This window comes from Pelophylax lessonae (genome assembly GCF_965119305.1).
Source record: "Pelophylax lessonae genome assembly, chromosome: 6".
In the NCBI taxonomy this organism is placed as follows: Eukaryota; Metazoa; Chordata; class Amphibia; order Anura; family Ranidae; genus Pelophylax; species Pelophylax lessonae.
The window spans coordinates 173,001,725-173,023,162 of NC_138773.1; the positions used below are offsets into that span (position 1 = coordinate 173,001,725).

The 21,438-nt window shown below is 43.9% G+C and overlaps 1 protein-coding gene across 1 annotated transcript in view; it reads right to left on the reverse strand.

The window, feature by feature from the left end:
• Window positions 1-1,415: 1,415 nt before the first annotated feature.
• LOC309557700 (small nuclear ribonucleoprotein F-like) overlaps window positions 1,416-21,438 on the reverse strand; it is a gene marked incomplete at both ends in the record, with an annotated part of 63,305 nt that continues 43,282 nt past the window's right edge. Inside the window, one exon of the mRNA XM_082260480.1 lies at window positions 1,416-1,477. Coding sequence (XP_082116606.1) covers window positions 1,416-1,477 — 62 coding nt within the window. The remainder of the gene's footprint in view (window positions 1,478-21,438) is intronic.

Here is a 21,438-nt window from a genome sequence, read left to right on the forward strand (position 1 = left end):
AAAGTCCAATTCAAAAATGGACCACCACACCATGCGATATTTGCCATCAGGGTTTTGCTGGTGGTATCCCCTGGCCCCCACTCTGTTTTTTGACAAATAGCTGTTGCTAAAGAGCGGGCCAGGAAGCCAACCACCACGTCCTTGACAACGTCCTCATCAGCTGTCAGCGGGTTCCCAACTGACAGCTAAAAGTAAAAAAGAAAATGCATACAATTAAAAATCATGAAAAAAAAAAACATTGTTCCCCTCCAAAATCCATACCAGACCTTTATCCGAGCATGCAGCCTAGCAGGCCAGAAAAGTGGGGGGAGGGGTGAGCAAGTGCTCCCCCTCCTGAACCATACCAGGCCACATGCCCTCAACATGAGGGGGTGGGGGATCCCATGTTGATGGTAAGAAGGGCCTCATCCCCACAACCATGGCTGGTGGTTGTGGAGGTCTGCTGGCAGAGGGCTTATCGGAATCTGGAAGCCCCCTTTAATAAAGGGACCCCCAGATTCCAGCCCCCCTATGTGAATGAGCATGGGGTACATAGTGTCCCCCGATGGAAATCCATCGTCAATCACGCCGCTCGCGCATGTCTGACCCAAAAAAGAAAAAAAAAGCTCCACCATTCATAAAGGCTGGCCGCCTAATGGAGGCTCTGCTGTTTGACAGTTCTTTTATAGGTAAGGGGCGGGGCCACCTGGCTACATCACCTGGTGGTACTGCCGCCTTGTGACATCACAGAGCAAGTATGTACCCATCAGTGACGTCACACAGGGTGCGGGCCACCAGGTGACGTAGCCAGGTGGCCCCACCCCTAACCTATGCAAGAACTGTCAAAGGGCGGAGCCTACAGTGGGCGGCCAGCCTTCATGGATGGCGGTAGCCTTTTTTTTCTTTGCTGGTCAGCAGTGCACGGGCAACGTCATTGACGATAGATTTTTATCGGGGGCACTGTTTTTTTTTGTCAAAAACTATCTCTGTGTTTTTATTATTTTATAACACTTCTTTGGTGACTAGGTAGGGGTACCCTATACTCATTCACATAGGTTGGTGGGAACTGGGGGCCCCCCTGTTAAAGGGGGCTTCCAGATTCCGATAGCCCCTTGCCTGCAGACTCCCACAACCACCAGCCACGGTTGTGGGGATGATGCTCTTGTCCCCAATAAGATGGGGACAAGGCACTCTGGGGGGGGCAGAGCCCCCCCCCCCACTGCAAAGCACTCACCCCCCATGTTGAGAGCATGTGGCCTGGTATGGTTTAGGAGGGGGATAAGGGTCTGGTATGGATTTTGGAGAGACCCAACGTAATGTTTATTTTTTTTTGTAATTTTGGCGTTAAATCTATACCACACCCGAAGGGCCTTAATTGTCAGCATCTGTATTACATTCAGCGGAAACCCGCTAACAGTTGATGAGTCATTCATTGTTTAGGACTCGGCGGCCGTCTTCCCAGCCCACTCCTTGGCAACCAGCTCAATGCGGTAAATTACTGCATTAATAAATGTGGAAATTACCACAAAATTAAACAAATACCGCATTGGATATTTAACACAAAATTCTTAATGAATTGAACACTTGCACAATTGTTACCACATGCAGTATTTTACTTCATTTTATTAGCCCTTATTTAACTCTTAGTGAGTTTACCCCTTATTCACCTTAGCAAGTTATACTGGAGCATAGAAAAAGGAATTTGGAGATTTGGAGGAGACTGAGAGCAACATAAAGGCGGTTTTTGAGTTAAGAATACATACCTAAACCCCCAGAAAACATTCTGGATACTACAAAAACGCAAATAATAGAAAGTTGCTAACACAATGCCCTAATACAAGGCATATAAACAAGTAAATACAAAAAGTGCAGCGCTAAAAAGCTGAATTGGAATATACAGTATCTCACAAAAGCGAGTACACCCTTCATATTTTTGTAAATATTTTATTATATCTTTTCATGTGACAACACTGAAGAAATGACACTTTTCTACAATGTAACAGTGTAAATTTGCTGTCCCCTCAAAATAACTCAACACACAGCCATTAATGTCTAAAACATTGGTAACAAAAGTGAGTACACCCCTAAGTGCAAATTCCCAAATTGGGCCCCAAAGTGTCAATATTTTGTGTAGCCACCATTATTTTCCAGCATGGACTTAGCCCTCTTGGGCATGGAGTTCACCAGAGCTTCACATGTTGCCACTGGAGTCTTCTTTTACTCCTCCATGACGACATCACGGAGCTGGTGGAGGAGACCTTGTGCTCCTCCCTCTTCCGTTTGAGCATGCCCCACAGATGCTCAATAAGGTTTAGGTCTGGAGACATGCTTGGCCAGTCCATCACGTTTACCTTCAGCTTCTTTAGCAAGACAGTGGTCATCTTAGAGGTGTGTTTGGGGTAGTTATCATGTTGGAATACTGCTCTGTGGCCCAGTCTCCGAAGGGAGGGGATCATGCTCTGCTTCAGTATGTGACAGTACTTGTTGGTATTCATGGTTCCATCAATGAACTGTAGCTCCCCAGTGCTGGCAGCACTCATGTAGCCCCAGACCATGACACTCCCACCACTATGCTTGAGTGTAGGCAAGACACACTTGTCTTTGTACTCCTCACCTGGTTGCCGCCACACACGCTTGACACCATCTGAACCAAATAAGTTTATCTTGGTCTCATCCACAGAACATGGTTCCAGTAATACATGACCTTAGTCTGCTTGTCTTCAGGAAACTGTTTTGCGGGCTTTCTTGTGCACCATCTTTAGAAGAGGCTTCCTTTTGGGACTACAGCCATGCAGACCAATTTGATGCAGTGTGCGGCGTACGGTCTGAGCACTGACAGGCTGACCCCCCCCCCCGCCCCTTCAACCTCTGTAGCAATGCTGGCAGCACTCATATATCTATCTCCCATAGACAACCTCTGGATATGAAGCTGAGTACGTGCACTCAACTCCTTTGGTCGACTATGGCGAGGCCTGTTCAGAGTGGAACCTGTTCTGTTAAACAATTGTATGGTCTTGGCCACCGTGCTGCAGCTCAGTTTCAGGGTCTTGGCAATCTTCTTATAGCCTAGGCCATCTTTATGTAGAGCAACATTTCTTTTTTTCAGATCCTCAGAGAGTTCTTTGTCATGAGGTGCCGTGTTGAACTTCCAGTGACCAGTATGAGAGAGTGAGAGTGATAACACCAAATTTACCACACCTGCGTCCCATTCACACCTGAGACCTTGTAACACTAACGAGTTACATGAGACCGGGGAGGGAAAATGGCTACTTGGGCCCAATTTGGACATTTTCACTTAGGGGTGTACTCACTTTTTTTGCCAGTGGTTTAGATATTAACCACTTAAGGAACGAGCCCATTTTTTACATATTTTGTTCACAAGTTAAAATCAGTATTTTTTGCTAGAAAACTACTTAGAACCCCCAAACATTATATATATCTTTTTAGCAAAGACTCTGGAGAACAGAATGGCGGTCATTGCAATATTTTTTGTCACACGGTATTTGCGCAGTGGTCTTTCAAACACCATTTTTTTAAAAAAATTATGAAAAATTACATTTCACTGCATTAAAAAAAATTAAACAGTGAAGTTAGCCCATTTTTTTTGTATATTGTAAAAGATGATGTCACGCCGAGTAAATAGATACCCAACATGTTATGGTTTAAATTTGTCCACACCAGCGGAATGGCGACAAACTACGGTCAATAAAAATCTCCATAGGCGACGTTTTAAAAATTTTTAACGGTTACCAGTTTAGAGTTAGAATGTTTTTTTAATTATTGCTCTCGCTCTGGGGATCGAGGCGATACCTCACATGTGTGGTTTGAACAGCGATTTCATTAGCGGCGTGACTTCCGTATACGTTTTCTTTTATGCGCGAGCTCACGGTGACGGGGGCGGCTAAAACATTTTTTTTCCTATTTGTTTAATTTTTTTTTTATTTTAGCACAGGTTTAAAAAAAAAAAAATCTGATCACTTTTATTGCTGTCACAAGATATGTAAACATCCCTTGTGACAGCAATAGGCAGTGACAGGTACTCTTTATGTAGGGATCGGGGTCTAAAAGACCCTAGACCCCTCCACTACACTTCAATGTTTTCAAAATGCCGAAAATGGCATTTTTATATACATTCACTTTTTAAACCCGGCACCTTTAGCAGGACGTCGCCTCCGGATTACATAAGCAGAGACCCGATTGAAGCCGCATCCAGCTTTGATTGGGACTCCTTCCAGCCGGCGGATGCACCGGCTGGTTGCTCGGGTCTCCCGGTGGAACGGGAGACCCAGGCAGAGCAGCGGCAGGTGGCTCGAGGGGGGGGGGTCCCCTGCCACTCGCTGGGGTAAAGATCGAGCCGCATCAGTCATTACCATCAGAAAGCCGACCGCCGTCTCTAAAAAACTGTACCAGGGTGATGCCTCTTGCTAGAGGCATCACCCCGGTACAACCACTTAAAGTCAGCCCACGTAGACCTACGTGGGTGGACGGTAAGTGGTTAATGGCTGTGCGTTGAGTTATTTTGAGAAGACAGCAAATTTACACTGTTATACAAGCTGTACACTCACTACTTTACATTGTAGCAAAGTGTCATTTCTTCAGTGTTGTCACATGAAAATATATAATAAAACATTTACAAAAATGTGAGGGGTGTACTCACTTTTGTGAGATACTGTAAGTGTTATGCAGTCTAATAAACTGGGTTTGGAGTTCAGACCATACCCAGCTCATCCCTGGTGCTAAATAGGGATGAGCAGATGGTTTTGTATGCTCGCGCATTTGGATGATTGACTAAACTTTTGTGCATTCAGCCTGTCAGGACCCAGAACTGAACCTACGAACTCTGTGGCGACGTCTCTTCTTGCTGTGGCACCTGGAGTGCTGCACAGCTCTCTGGACAATTCCTTTGATTCTGCCTTGAACCTTGTTTGTCTTGAACTTTGAACCCTTTGCTCCTCCAATGAACTTTATTTTAAAGCCATGCCTTTGCACTTCCTGTTTACAAGATTATTGCACTCCCTCCAGCTAATATTTTGCTCTTTTCACTCCTGCTGCCATCCTTATCTTTGTTAACACTCGTTACCAACCTTTGGCTTGTTCCTCAATTACGCTTCCTCTTGATCCAATCTGCAACCACTTGCTACCATCCTTTGGCTTGTTTACTGACCTCACTTTTGCTTATCCCTACCTGTTATATCTGCTAGTGGACCCCAGCATGCTCACCTGCTGATGGAGCAATCCTGAGTACCATGACCTGTTACTAACACGCAGCAAAACCTATGTCCACCATCAGGTGCTCTGCTTAACACTGGTTAGTACTTAGACTTCGAACCTCAGGTAAGTCATTGTCATCTGCCAGGGTGACCTGATTTTGTACTTATTTAGCTGAGTCTCCCTGCTGCTATAGGTACTGGCCTTCTAGCCTGGCTTCAGATTGTGACACGGCCCTTGTTCAGAGGGAGCTGAAAGTCATATATAGAAGTAGTATTTCCATTTTTATAAATGACAGCATCCTGCTGTCACTGGTTGCTAAGGAAGCAGGTGTTTGCACCTACTGTGTTTTTTAGGAACCGCTGATGTCACCCGGAGTTCTTGGCTTTGGCCTATTTGGTCAGTAATGTCACTACTATCCTGACTCCTTCCCCTGTTTAGCTCGGGGAGCTGTCATTCAGATCTGAGTGCTGTTGGGATTATTCGTGTCCACCAGGTCGTTACATTTTTTTTTTGCAAAGCAGCCCCCCATGTTAAAATCATGTGGCCTGGTATAGTTCAAGGGAGGGGGTGCACATGCTTGTCCATTTCTTTCCTGCTAGGATTAGAAGTCTTGCATGGTTTTTAGGGGGCCTCACACATTTTTTTTTCAGTTTTATTGTGTGGAGTCCACCTTAAAATCCATACCACACTCAAAGGGTCTGGTTTGCATTTTGGGGAGTACTATACGCATTTTTCTATCATTCGTCTTTCATTCTTGCTGTAAGCTACAAAGAAAAAAAAAATTACACAGTTTGAATTGATAGCAAATAAAGTTTCCTTGCTCTTGTATGCTATGTATTGTCTGCTATGTATTGTGGAGGACTTTTGGAGTCTGTAAAAAGAAGCCAGGAGGGAGATGTAATTTGCTAGTACTTTAGAACTCATTTATTTTTGTAAATGTCAGTGTTTTCCGAAATCACTGCTCCTGGCCACCCACATGTACTTTCCAAAAAAAAAAATGTTGCATTGGTACATATTCTCCAGGCCATTGTTCACCCCACATGTTTTTTTTTGTTATACCCCCATGCCTATTAACCCATAAAATGGACATTTTTATTTTGAAGTTCACCAGACCCTGGTTGAACCAAAGCCACGATAGTTTAGTTCATCACTAGTGCTGAACAATATTATTCTCAGTGCAATATCATGCCTGTGTTCATTGTGCTGTATTATATTACATTTCTGTGAATTATACCTAATCAATGTGATTCACTCTTCTAAGTGAGGAAACAATAAAATATTGGGTGTCCCGGCTGGACCAGTGGCCAGAGCTTGCACAATATGCTGTAATTTTTATTTCCAGTTAAATCCTTTCCTCTGGTCCCTCCCTCTGAAACTGCAACCTGGTAAAAGCGCTTTTGTACTGTGCATTATGTCAGTTCAATATGTCAATATTATTCTGTGAAAGAATACACTCTAATTGTAATTTCTTAATTAAACCTGCCTGGTGTCTCACTCTGAAACTACAGCCTAGTAAAATTGCTTGAATATTGTTCCTGGAATCAGTACAATATCACTGGCTTTTTTATTGTGAAATAACACGTTCTCTTGATTAAAACTTCTTAACTGCAGACTACTAAAGCAGCTTACATTGTATGCACGTAGTATATACAATATTTTATTTTTTTCTGTTAAATAATGCACTCCAATTATGATTTCTTTATTAAAATCTGCCATGTGTCTACCTCTGAAACTGTATCTGACTAAAGCTGCGCACATGGTGTGCATTGATTCTGTAAAATGTTTTGCCCTTTTCTGCAAAATGAAAGACTCATTTTGATTCTTTAAAAAACGAGCCTTGTCTTTCTCTCTGAAACAGTGGCTTAATAAATTCACTTACATTGTATGTAATGAGTTTGTAAAGTTTTTTTTACTTTTTTTCTGTGATATAGAAACACTCCTAATTAAAACCAGTGGGTCTCTTTATGAAATTGTGGCCTAGTAAAAGTGCTTAAGTAGTGTGCACAAAGTCAATTTAAAATTTCTTGATTTTGTCTTTGAAACAAAATAGAATCATTTTGATTAAAATAAGCCTGATCTCTACCTTGTTAAATTACAGCCTAGTAAAACTGCAACATCCTTTGCATCGACTGCACAATATTTTTGGTTTCTGTGATTTTTATTTTCAGCTCAGTACTGGATCCATATTTTTTATTTGATAGCTTTAGTAGGAACATTTTTTTCATTGATCTTTATTACAACTGTTGTATGTGCTAATTTTTGTTTCCTGTTCCCCTTCATCAGATTTCTTGAGTGAGGCTTCCATTTCCTTTGAAACATCAGTGTCCACCTTTTTTTATTATGCTATCTATACCCTCCTACACGTTGTCGCAAAAACCATTTTGCAGATAAGGAAAAATGCGAAAAGCATCAGAGAACCATTTGCATATAATTCCAAAATTTAACAATCTTGCTTTACTCCATTTATCAAATTTTTGGAATAAGGAATCTGATGGCTATCCTCTTTGAGTGAATGCAGAAAATACAAATACAGCGGTAAAAGAGCAAAGGGGACATCCACCTTGCTTTCTGCTGCATAAATATGTTCCACTAGAGAAACATACTCATCCGCTACCTTGGTGTATGAAGAAGCTCTGTTTATATTAAAAAGATTCACAGCTTAGGGCATGGAAGTGAAATGGCAGAAGTCAAGTTTCTGCTTTTTTCACCATCACCCCTCACTCAATCCCAGCTCCCATTGGTATCTTCATTCTTGTAGTTTTTTTCGCTAGAAGGTTTGGCGTACACTTGCTTTTTAAAATGTATCCTGCTGCTGGACAATTTTTCACTGCTGGGTCCTCTGCAGTCTCTTAATTATTGTAGTAAAAGCCCCACCTGTGCACTTTGTCCATAGTGACATTGAATCAAAAATTGCTATTTTAAATTTTCTTGCTGCTGGCCAAATTTTTAAAAATGTTAATTTTTAGCTCATGGTGATTATACTTCATCAGGCAGTTGTTGCTATTGACTCTTTTATCCCAACAACTTACTGCATTCTTTGAAAATAAAAAAAATTAAACACACTGTTCACCCAAAACATTATACACGCTCATCCCAGGGTTGCTAAAATTCTGTTCATCAAGTGCCTACTGGAGCACCTCCTTCTTGACACCAAACGATTCATGGATATGATTGTCAAAATCACTGTACACCCAAAACACCACACACCTTTACCCCAGGTTACTACAATTCAGCTTTTTGGTCACAAGTTCCCCACACTGCAATGAAGATCCTTTCTGGCATGACGCATGCATTAAGGCAGGCCAGTACTCCAAGGGCTCATTTGGCTACCTCCAGCCAGTGGCCAATACTTAATACCCAACTGTTTATGGATATAATAGCTAATACACTGTGCACCCAAAGCACTGCACACCTTCAACCCAGGTTAATAAAATTCAGCTTCTCAGTCACAAATTTCCTCCCGCTGCTGTAAAGATCCTCTTTGACATGAAACAGACAAAAAAGACAGCTCCTCTCTGCCAACACCCCAACACTACTCCTCCTTACTGACAGGACCCCAACACTATTACTTCTAATATAATTTTCACCTGCTGCATTCAAACATGCAAGTGGAAGGAAGGGATTGCCTTCTGTGCAAAATAATGATGACTCTGGACCTTCTGGCCCAAAAAATAGAGGATGGGTACCTAACACTGTAGTGTAGAACAGACCACAAAAAAATAATGCATTAGTAGTCCACTAAGAAATGGACTGCTATCAGGAACAAGAGGGAAGTGGTGCAGAGCTATTCTGTCATGTACCTGGTAGGAGACTAAATTGACAAGGTTGGCTTCTCTTGTATCTCCAGCCTTGGCCCACTGAGAGTGCCAGAGAAGGTGCCAATGGACAGGAGGAACCCGAGTGCTGGTAGGGGTTGATAGCAGAACTTACTGAAGGAGATTCAGGCTTGAGAAGCCAGGCAGGACATCAGGCCCCGAGAAGAAGTGAAGCACGCTGGACCAGCCAAGCTTAAAGGGAGACTCTGCATGTACTGCAGGCTCTGGATGTGTGGCTTCTCGAAGCTCTCAGCAGGCTTTAGGCAGGAACACGCTGTGATCACTGAAGCTGGTATCATGGACAGCCAAAGCAGGCATTCGGAAGTAGTATGATGCTAAGACAGAGATAGGAGCGAGGTCACAGAGGAAGCCAAGGTCAGTAACAGGTGAACAATAAGGTACAGAAGCGTAGGCAGAAACATTGTCAGGAACAAAGCCGAGGTCAGCAACGGGAGCGAAGAAGAACAAACAGAATCCAAGATCAGGTCAGTAACAAGCTGTGTCATCAACAGTATTCAGATACAAGATACACCCACTATGCAGGAAAAGCTGAAGACCGGTCAGCAAAGTCTGTGAGCATTATAAAGGCCAGAGGGTGCCAAGACCTATTATACGTGGCGTGTGTGAGTGCGCACAGGCATGCACCCTGAATGATTGTTTGCACACTGGGTGTGACCATGCTAGATATTGGTAAGTGTGCCAGGTCTTCGAGCCAATCTTCTCTAGCTTGTCCCTTAGCATTACCTTACTAGAATTCCCTTACACATGTGTTTTGCGTGGTATCCAAATGGCTAGTACTTTCAATATGGCTTTTACAGTGCAGATAGAGGCTTCATATCAAATTATTGTTTTTGGCAGCAGATACATTAATAAAGGGCCATACTGCAGAGCTCTTTCTATTTGCTGTCTATTCAGATGCTCATGTGCTTTTCTGGAGCTGGTCAATTTCTGTCAAACACATACCTGAATTTTGAGTTTGTATTTAATATTCTGAAAATATTTGGGGATAGCGGGGATGGGAGGGTTTTTTGAGGAATGTGGGGTAGTGGTTTTAGTGTGTTTTGTTTACTCTGTTTTGACAGTTCTGTCAGTTTATTAAACATATAAGAAAATGTAGTGTGGAACTATGAAATAAGAAGCCCACAAACTACACTTTAAAACTGTTTTGCCATGTACAAGGTTAGGGCTTTAGCTTTATTTTTATAAGAGTTAACTTTTCTATGACTTTTAGATCTGCAGTGGCTTCTACTTCCACCATTCAATTTACACCTAATAACCCTGGATAAAACTAAAAAAGCCTTTTTACATTACAATGAACCCAATTGTATTTAAAGCAAGTTAAATGTAAAGTAAAAACAATCTTTTACACATGGAAAATATGTGATGCCAGAATATGATGTTGCTGATGCTGTTCATGAAAGTCATACTGTTCCATAATACTGCATACGGCTTAAAGGAATCTCACAAGAATGTAATGGAAAGGATTGATGTTTTTCCCATGCATCTCTGCCATAATGGAAAATTTTTATATTTTTTTTGCATTGTTACAATTTCCCCATGACAGTGCCTAGTTTGATAATACCTTGCTTAATTGACATGAACATTTCCAGAAATAATTTTTAGTGGGGTTCAGATTAACATTTTTGGACTTTACAATAGGTTTGACAAATGGCCTGGAAAACTGAACCAAGACTTATTCGGTCATTCCTACTGTTTAGGATATTACAAACATCCTTGCTTCCTCTATCTGTTTTCTCTATTCCTGTCCTTTCCACTCTACAACTTTAATTAACACCTTGAATTGTGTGTGCTTTGCTTCAGTGCACACTCTCTACGCTCCTTGTTCTTCCCTTGTTTGTTAGCAACGGGACTATATTTTGTGAGATGGAAGATAAAAGCACCTTAGATATGAATAAACATTCAGAATTCCACTGTAATCAGCCTGTAAGCCAGGACCAGAGAATTGGGTCTTGGGTACAAGGAACTTACTAACAACTAGGAATGAGCTTCATGTTCTATTCGAAACTTTAGTTTAACTCGAACATTGCCTGTTTGCCCGTTCATCGGATGGCGAACAAATTGACTTCTTTGCGGGAAATTCGAGCGCCTGCATCCATAATGCACTGCGCGCTTGCAGTGCATTATGTAATTTGCCAAAGCATGCACCCTGACCTCTATGCTTTGGCCAATCAAATCATCTCTGCCATGATTGGACAAAGGCAGGCTGTCTTTAGCCAATCATGGCTCAGGGGCTAAGTACACGCCCCACACTATAAATAAGGCTGCTCACACAACAGCAGCCTGTGGAGTGTGAGGGCGAGATAGTAAGTAGTTGAGGCAGAGAGAGGAACGTGATTTGTAGTTTATCAGACAGTCAGTTTATCAGACAGTGCAGTGTAGTGTAGTCAGCAGTGTAGTCTAGTTAAGACATTGCTAGAAGTCAGTTAGGCAGGGAGAGGAACATGATTTTTACACTCTATCAGGCAGTGCAGTGCAGTGCAGTCAGCAGTGTAGTCCAGTTAAGACATTGCTAGCAGTCAGTTAGGCAGGGACAGAGATTTGTGCTTTTTACAGTCTAAGAGATCAGATAGTGAAGTGTATTCAGCAGTGCAGTATATACCACAAAGTTATATATATATATATATATATATATATATATATATATATATATATACAGGCACTTCAGTTTATATCAGGCAATTCAGTATCTATCACTCAGTTCCGTATATAGCAGCAGGGCAGTATTGTAACGGCACCCGGACACAAAAGGGATAACACCGTTTAGGAGATCTTCCCCTTCCAGAGCTACAGGCACAGCTACTTGCAGGACACCAAACTCCCGAACTGGAAACCAAGTAATGATGCAAACAGTGTAGCTGGAACCTTATGAATGCTGCATACAGCTGAATAGGAAAAACCATATGAAGGGTTTACACTCCTAGCAGTCAAACTGGAACAGCATACAATAAATCCCTCCAATAACGAGACAAGGCTCCGTGTTGAGGTTCAAGCAGTAGTCAGACAGTGCAAGCACATACAGACTCTTTTTATTACCCAGAGGGACAGCCCCTGGACTGCTACATTAACCAATCACAAATCACATACAGATAACACGGTCCAATCAAACAATGGTTACAACCCACACAAAGTCCTCCCCTCTGCCTAAAACTAGTTTTCACAGAGACCTCTATCCTGGAGACAATGGAAAATATAATTAGGTTTAGCTTCCAGGATAGAGGCAAGACTCCATTAGCCACATGGTTAAAGAAACACAAAAAGACACAAAAATGCATAACTCCCAGTCTACTGAACAGAACCCCCACATTCAACCCATCCCCAGATAGCCTGGATCTGAGCGCTCAACATATCCAAACAGCGCTCAGATGCCACAAACACAGTCAAATCACCATGGGGTTTACGTTTAGCATGGGCTGATGAGAGGGTCCATAGTCACATTGCAGGAGGCGGGCAACCAGGCTTCTCCAATGCCCAGTGGCGAGATTGGTCTCGTCACATTTCTCCCCTTTTCCAAACAGACTAACAGGGTATCTGACCTTCTGCCGGTCAGTGCCCTTGTTAGTCCAGCAGCCCACCCACGAAACAGAAACAGCAGTACAGCCCACCCAAAATAACTGGTTACTACACCTGGGTAGAAGAGAAATTTGTCCATGTCCAGGTGCCTCACCTTGGCTGTGTGGGGGACTGGTAGACTGCCTTGGTGGGTTGCTGAGTGGGCAGAGACCAGCGGTACTCTGCCCTGTTGCAAGCGCTACCACGGAAGTAGCCTGGTTGGAACCTGGTTGTTGGAGGGGGAGACCGACTGTCTCCCCTTTAGATACACCACCATACTGCGGTAGGGAGAGACCGACTGTCTCCTCTTTAGATAACCCCACATGCTGCTGGGGGGGAAGACCGACTGTCTCCCCTTTGGCTTAACAGCCCTGTTGCTGTGGGATGGAGACTGGGCTCCCAATTCCCAATGAAATATTCTGCCGCTGTGGGATGGAGACTGGGCTCCCAATTCCCAATAAAATACTCTGCCGCTGTGGAATGGAGACTGGGCTCCCAATTCCCAATGAATCCATCTGCTGCTGGGGGACAGGACCAACTGTGTCTGCCCCCTGTAACTCAGCCTGCCGCTGGGGAATGGAGACTGAGCTCCCAATTCCCTGCACTTCACTCGGCTGCTGTGGGATGGAGACTGGGCTCCCAATTCCCAACAAATCAAACTGTCCATGGGAAAAGGGGGTAACAAGCTCCTCTCCCAAATATACTTCCAGCCCCTGGGGAGGGAGACCGACTGTCTCTGCTCCCAATACAGTGTCCTGTTGCTGGGCAAAGGAGACTAAGCTCTCTGTTTCCTGCAGGACACTCTGCTGCTGTGGGATGGAGACTGGGCTCCCAATTCCCAACAAATCAATCTGCTGCTGGGCGACAGGACCGACTGTCTCTGCCCCCTGTAACTCAGCCTGCCGCTGGAGAATGGAGACTGGGCTCCCAATTCCCAATAAATCAGGCTGCCGCTGGGGAATTGAGACCGGGTTCTCCTCTTCCCTTAACTGTACCTGCCGCTGGAGTTCCTCCCAACGTGCTAGCTGGCCCTCTCTCTCTGCCCTGTCTAGCAGAGACATGAACACTGAGTTCCTCATGAACCGCTTGGATCTCTCCAGTGGATTGGGTCCGAAGAAGCTCAGCTGTAACCACACCATATGGTCATATTCTTTCAGAGAATATCTGTACTCTACTGCTGGTTCCATCCTGTTGCTTTAAGGGTTGCTGTACTGAGTCATGCGTTGCCCCCAACTTGTAAATCCACGGAATGGTGTCTCCTGTAGCTGTCCTTCTGGCTGTGGGAACGATCCCGCCGCTTGCCACCAATTGTAACGGCACCCCGGACACAAAAGGGTTAAAACCGTTTAGGAGATCTTCCCCTTCCAGAGCTACAGGCACAGCTACTTGCAGGACACCAAACTCCCGAACTGGAAACCAAGGAATGATGCAAACAGTGTAGCTGGAACCTTATGAATCCTGCATACAGCTGAATAGGAAAAAACATATGAAGGGTTTACACTCCTAGCAGTCAAACTGGAACAGCATACAATAAATCCCCCCAATAACGAGACAAGGCTCCGTGTTGAGGTTCAAGCAGTAGTCAGACAGTGCAAGCACATACAGACTCTTTTTATTACCCAGAGGGACAGCCCCTGGACTGCTACATTAACCAATCACAAATCACATACAGATAACACGGTCCAATCAAACAATGGTTACAACCCACACAAAGTCCTCCCCTCTGCCTAAAACTAGTTTTCACAGAGACCTCTATCCTGGAGACCATGGAAAATATAATTAGGTTTAGCTTCCAGGATAAAGGCAAGACTCCATTAGCCACATGGTTAAAGAAACACAAAAAGACACAAAAATGCATAACTCCCAGTCTACTGAACAGAACCCACACATTCAACCCATCCCCAGATAGCCTGGATCTGAGCGCTCAACATATCCAAACAGCGCTCAGATGCCACAAACACAGTCAAATCGCCATGGGGTTTACGTCTAGCATGGGCTGATGAGAGGGTCCATAGTCACATTGCAGGAAGCGGGCAACCAGGCTTCTCCAATGCCCAGTGGCGAGATTGGTCTCGTCACAAGTATATACCATAAATTACTATATATGTATATATATATATATATATATATATATATATATATATATATAGCCCACTTGAGTATATCTATCAGGCCATTCAGTATCTATTGGTAGGTTCTGTATAGACCATACATTGATATCTATATATAAATATATAGGACACTTAAGTATATATTAGGCCATTCAGTATCTATTGGTCAGTTCAGTATAGACCATACATTGATATCTCTATATATATATGGCACTTAAGTATATATTAGGCCATTCAGTATCTATCGGTCAGTTCAGTATAGATCATACATTGATATCTATATAAATATATATATGGAGTGCACTTGAGTATATATTAGGCCATTCAGTATCTATCGGTCAGTTCAGTATAGACCATTCATTGATATATATATATATATATATATATATATATATATATATATATATATATATATATATATATACATGCTTGACAAGACATATTAATGACCTGCCATGCAGTCTGTTGACAACAGCACCTGAAAGAGCCACAAGATAAAAACAAGCATACTTCACCTTGCTCCTCATCTGGGATCTCTAACCCTACTATGCCTCATGTCTTCTCAAAAACCTGCATTGAGAAGGATGATGGTAAAGCACACAGATACTTGCACGCAATCTGCTAGCAATACACCACCTCTTGATTTCACCAGCAGGCAAATTTCATTACCCCAGTTGCTGAACCATATAAAAAAATACTGTCCCAGCCATCCACATGCTCAGTGTCTTAATGCTAGCTTGGCCAAATTGCTAGCACTACAATCGCTGCCTTTTCATCTGGTAGACTCTGCCCCCTTTCGTGAATTTGTGGAATGTGCTGTACCACAGTGGCAGGTTCAAAAATACATTTATTTTCGTGTAAGGTCATTCCAGCTCTCTACCATCATGTGGAAGGAAGTGTTTTGGCCTCTTTGGACAGAGCAGTCAGCAGGAAGGTTCACATTACTGCTGACTCTTGGTCCATCAGGCATGGACAGGGACATTACATTTCCTTTACGGCGCACTGAGTAACTCTGCTGGCAGCTGGGAAGAATGCAGGACAGGGTTCAGTACTGGAGTTTGTTTTGCCACCACGCCTTCAAAAAGCTGGTGCTGGTTCTGCCACATCTGGCTACTCCACCTCCTCCTCCTCTCCTTCTTCCTCTATGTCCTCTTCTGCTAAATTGTCCTCTGAAGCAGCAGTGCTCCCTAAGTGTTCAAGGGGCTACACAAGCAGTCAGGCTAAAAGATGCCATGCAGTGCTTCAGTTGGTCTGTCTAGGGGATAGGAGTCACACCGGGGCAGAGATTCTGTCAGCTCTGCAGGGGCAGGCTCAGAGATGGTTGATGCCACGACAGCTTGAGCCAGCAATGGTTGTGTGCCACAATGGCACCAACCTTCTCTCTGCCCTCCGACAAGGACACTTGACACATGTTCCATGCTTGGCACATGTCCTGAATTTGGTGGTGCAGCATTTCTTAAACAGATACCTGGGCTTACACGATCTCCTGAAAGAAGGGGGAAGAAGCGTCACTTGAGTGCAATAAGAAAGGTTTATTGGACAAGCAAGATATGGTGACTCACATCTGTACATTCATTGTGGTGTGCTCTGTGATGTTGTCAGTGGCTGGGTGCCTGCTCTGGATCCGGTGCGGTCCAATCATCCGGGAGAGGTCCGGGGGTAGGCTCAGGCAACTTCCGGGTCGGATCGGCGGTGGAACTGCGGAGAGCTGTAGCTGCGACCAGCAGCGTCTGACGTCACGGGCAGTGTGGGCTTGGGCTGTTCCATCACCCACTGCTTCCAAGGACCATTGCCGCTTTAATGCTGCCCTTGATATTGCCGCTTTTACAATGAATGCACGCCCCCTTGTCTCCTATATAACCTGCCTTCCTTCCCCTTATCCAGACACTTGATAAAGGAGTACGCATGCCCGACAGCGGCATGTTGCGCATGCTCTGAAATGCGTAGTGAAGCCCAGATACGCCCACACAGCCCGTGACGTCAGACGCTGCCGGTCGCAGCTACAGCTCTCCGCAGTTCCACCGCCGATCCGACCCGGAAGTCGCCTGAGCCTTCCCCCGAACCTCTCCCGGATGATCGGACCGCACCGGATCCAGAGCAGGCACCCAGCCACTGACAACATCACGGAGCACACCACAATGAATGTACAGATGTGAGTCACCATATCTTGCTTGTCCAATAAACCTTTCTTATTGCACTCAAGTGGCGCTTCTTCCCCCTTCTTTTATGCTTGTTACAGAGCTGCTTCGCTCACCCGGATAGCAGCCCAGAGTGCCGCCAAGCCCAACTCCCCCCATCCACCTGAAGAACAGTGGATTCATACCCCTGCCTCTCCCCTCCCTGAACCGAGACTAGCCCATCATCACCATTTCATATCACAGGCACAGGAACCCTCCATCCTATCCCTTCCAAGGCCTTTGAAGCTAGCAACTTTCCGATGTGCCAGTGCCCTTATTGACTACTACCTGACCACTTGCTTTTACTAGCAGCCAACTAAAAGAGTAGCACCCCCTGTGAGTGCCTTAAATACACTTTCTAGTACAAGATCTCCTGAGGCAGGCCAGAAAAGTCTGTGGCCATTTCCGGCGTTTATACAATGTCAGTGCTCGACTATTTGACATTCAATGGGAATTCAAACTGCCCACCAACCGCCTCATTTGTGACATGCCCACCAGGTGGAACTCAACATTGGCAATGCTGCAGCGGCTGCACACGCAGCAAAGAGCCATAAATGGGTACTTGTGTGACTATGGCACAAGGACAGGCTCTGGGGAGCTTGGCTTCTTTTCACCACGCCAGTGGCTAATAAAAAAGGGTCCATGCACTGTCCTGTCACCATTTGAGGAGGCCACAGGGATGGTAAGTCAGGACGATGCATGCATCAGTGACACTATCCCTCTAGTCTACCTGCTGGAGCATACGTTTCATGAAATCATGGACAGGGCACTTGAGGCAGAACAGTGGGAGGAAGAGGAGGACTTCCTTTCCTCATAGGGCACCCTTTATGCAGATATCATTCCTGCAGGGACACAAAACACACAGGAGGAAGAGGAGGAGGAGGATTGTGGCAGCATGGATGTAGAGGATAGCATACAACAGTCTTCAAGGGATGGTTTTGATTCCCCAGGAACCCCAGGAGTTGTACATGGTTGGGGAAAGGTTGCTCCTGACAATGTCATCCTTAGTGACCCAGAGGACTCAGAAGCTCATGCCTCCTCAAACTTACGTTGCATGGGCTCCCTGATTCTGCAAAGCCTGCAAAAGGACCAGAGGATTTGGGCTATGAAGTAGAGTTGACAACCCTTCTTGATCCATGTTACAAGGGTAAAATTGCAGATCTCATCTTGCCTTGGCAGAAGGAGCAGAGGATGAAACATCTTTAGGATGCCTTGAAGAAAAAATTGTGTAACACCTTTCCAGACACTGGGAGGTTAACATTCTCTGAACGTGTTTCTGAGGCATTGTTCAGCCAAAGGAGGAGCGGTGGAGAAGGCGGCCGGCTGACCGATGCCTTTAAACAGTTCTTTAGTCCTCAGCAGCACCCAGGGCTGTTAGGTTTAAGAAACCATCTACAGCGTCTCCATCATATGGTGCAGGATTATCTAGGGGCAAGCGCAGACTTGGAGACCTTTCCAAATGAGCATCCACTGGGTTACTGGGTCTTGAGGATGGACCACTGGCCAGAACTTGCTCAATATGCAATGGAGCTACTGGCCTGTCCTGCTTCTGAACTGATATTCAGTGCTGCTGGAGGTTTTGTGACGGACAAAAGAGTGCGTCTGTCCACAGACTCTATTATCCAGCTGACTTTCATCAAATTGAATCAGTCCTGGATCAACAGCAGCAATCAAGCCCCTGATGCTGATGTAACTGATTGAATTTGCTAGGGGTCTGCCATCCCTTGAAGACTGCATATGCTGCTTATCCTATTCCTCAATCTTGATTCTGCTAGCTTCCAACAATGTTTTTGATTTAGGTTACCACCAACACCCAAGGCCTAATTTTTCTGCACCTGTATGACAGGTGCATACAATTAAAATTTTGTATGTCATTTTTAACAGTAGGCCCCGTCCCAGTGCCCTGCGCCCAGCAAGAGTAACTGTGAGGGGTTACAGTGCTCAGGCACCACCAGCACCAAAGGCCCAATTTTTCTGCACCTGTATGACAAGCTCATGCGATTTCAATTTCGTATCTAATTTCTAACGGCAGGGCCTGTATGACAAGTACATGTAAGTACATGCGGTTTCATATTTGTATGGAATTTTTACCAGCAGTGCCCGTTCCTGCGCCCAGCAAGAGTAACTGCGAGGGGTTGCGGTGTTCGGGCACCAGCAACAACCAAGGCCCAATTTTTCTGCACCTGTATGACAAGTACATGCGATTTCAAATGTGTATGGAATTTTTACCAGCAGTGCCCGTTCCTGCGCCCAGCAAGAATAACTGCGAGGGGTTGCAGTGTTCAGGCACCACCAACAACCAAGGCACAATTTTTCCGCACCTGTATGACAAGTAAATGCGATTTCAAATTTGTATCAAATTTTTACCAGCAGGGCCCGTTCCTGCACCCAGCAAGAGTAACTGCAATGGGTTGCTGTGTTCAGGCACCACCAACAACTAAGGCCCAATTTTTCCGCACCTGTATGACAAGTACATGCAATTTTAAATCTAATTTTTACCAGCAGTGCCCGTTCCTGCGCCCAGCAAGAGTAACTGCGAGGGGTTGCAGTGTTCAGGCACCACCAACAACCAAGGCCCAATTTTTCTGCACCTGTATGACAAGTTCATGCAATTTTAATTTCGTATCTATTTTTTAACGGCAGGGCCTGTCCCTGTGCCCAGCAAGAGTAACTGTGAGGGGTTACAGTGTTCAGGCACCACCAACACCAAAAGCCCAATTTTTCTGCACCTGTATGACAAGCACATGCAATTTCAAATCAATTTTTTTATAGAATGGCTCATTCCTACTCCCTGCGCCTGTGTTTTTTTTTTAATTTTGTTAAAATCTATACAAGACCCGAAGGGGCTGGTATGGACTGGGGGGGACCCCACGCCGTTTTTTTTTTTTTAATTTTTTTTATCTGTTTTGCTGGGAGCCGACAATACATTACAACTGGGGCAATTTTAAATGAAAATTTTCCTTTAGAAATGTCAGTATTGCTGCAGCAGGCTACATACATCACACAAATGCGCCACTTTACAGAAACATTAAGGGGACCCCCCAGGCACGATATTTAAAGGCATTTTTAATTTATATAATCTCACTTAGAGCATCATTAAAATCACTGCTCCTTTAAAAATGTTTTTTTTTTTTTTTTTTAAATTAGCACTGGTACATGTTCCCCAGGTCAGTACCCGGACCCCCATACACTTTTTTGGGCAATAACTTGCATTAAAGCCTTCAAAATTAGGACTTTTGATTTTTCATGCTTGAATCCCATAGACTTCAATGGAGTTTGATTGTTCGAACAAACTTTTCCCTTGTTCGTGGTGTTCTGGTGCGAACCGAACAAGGGGGTGTTCGGCTCATCACTACTAACAACAACAACTTATTGGAATGCTAGAGGAAGCCAACCAGCAGGAAGGGTTAGACGTCAGTTATACCCAGGCACTGATATGAGACCAAAACCCATATATTTACCAATAAGAGCCAGATGGTTATCTGGTATGAGGAGATTGCCATTTTGGGAAAGAATGTAATACCAGAGGAGAAAATCGTGAAAAATGTTAAAGGCCCTAAAGAGGAATGGAGAACTGTGCATTTGCCCTTGATCCAGCCCAAGACCTGAAACTTTCCTGAAAGGGCTTTAAACTGGAATATCAACTGGTTCTTTTGAGTATCATTGTGAACTTTTTGAAAAAAAAAAGGAAGAAGAAGAACAGCTGCATAGTACAGTCTGTAAAAAGTAGGCTATATAAGAAACAAGCAACTTGAAATATAAAAATCAATTTATTAATGTAAAAAAAATATACAGAATAGATCTGTGTAATTATGTCAAATCTTCGAGAAACAAGTAACAACACATTCAATTCAATGCAAAGGTAAAAACAATTCCGGATAGAAAGAAAGAGTAAATAGAGGCAGGAGGACTGTAGAACTAGACATACACATCAATAGTATAAAAAATATAAATGTATTTATTCATAACATCCTAAAACCAGTAGTTCATATATCCTATACAGGTAGCAGTTCATCTGAAAACAGACAATGCAAATGAGGAAACTCTCTAGTGATGCCACACAGGACTAGTATGTAGCAATATAATTGCATAAGACTTATCCTAGTGTGTATTGCCCCTGCCTTACATGTTTTGCCAGGTCTTATCCACTTCTTCAGGGATCTGTTGTTAGGAGAGAGTTTCTGTACATCTATATAGAGAGCTTGCTTCCAAATCTATTCAAAGACAAATTTTGGAAAAAAATATCAATACAATATGCATAAAGCTTCTAGCCAGGCAGGGATGTGAAGCTTAACATAAAATAACATGTATAGAGAACATTGTACATACATAGCTTGGTGGTGATGTAATTCCTGCGGTAAAATAGCCCCCAAAATGCAATTCATCCAGAGACAAAGAGAGGGCCAACAAACATGACAATTGCGGATATATGGACAGAGCAAGGAGCTTGCAAGCTGACTTCATTCAGTTTCAAATGTGAAATAGCCATTTAACAAGAGGCAATCATTGTAATCTAGTACCTGTAATAGGTGGAATGATTCCTGTGATGATTGACATTTATAAATTAGACTATTT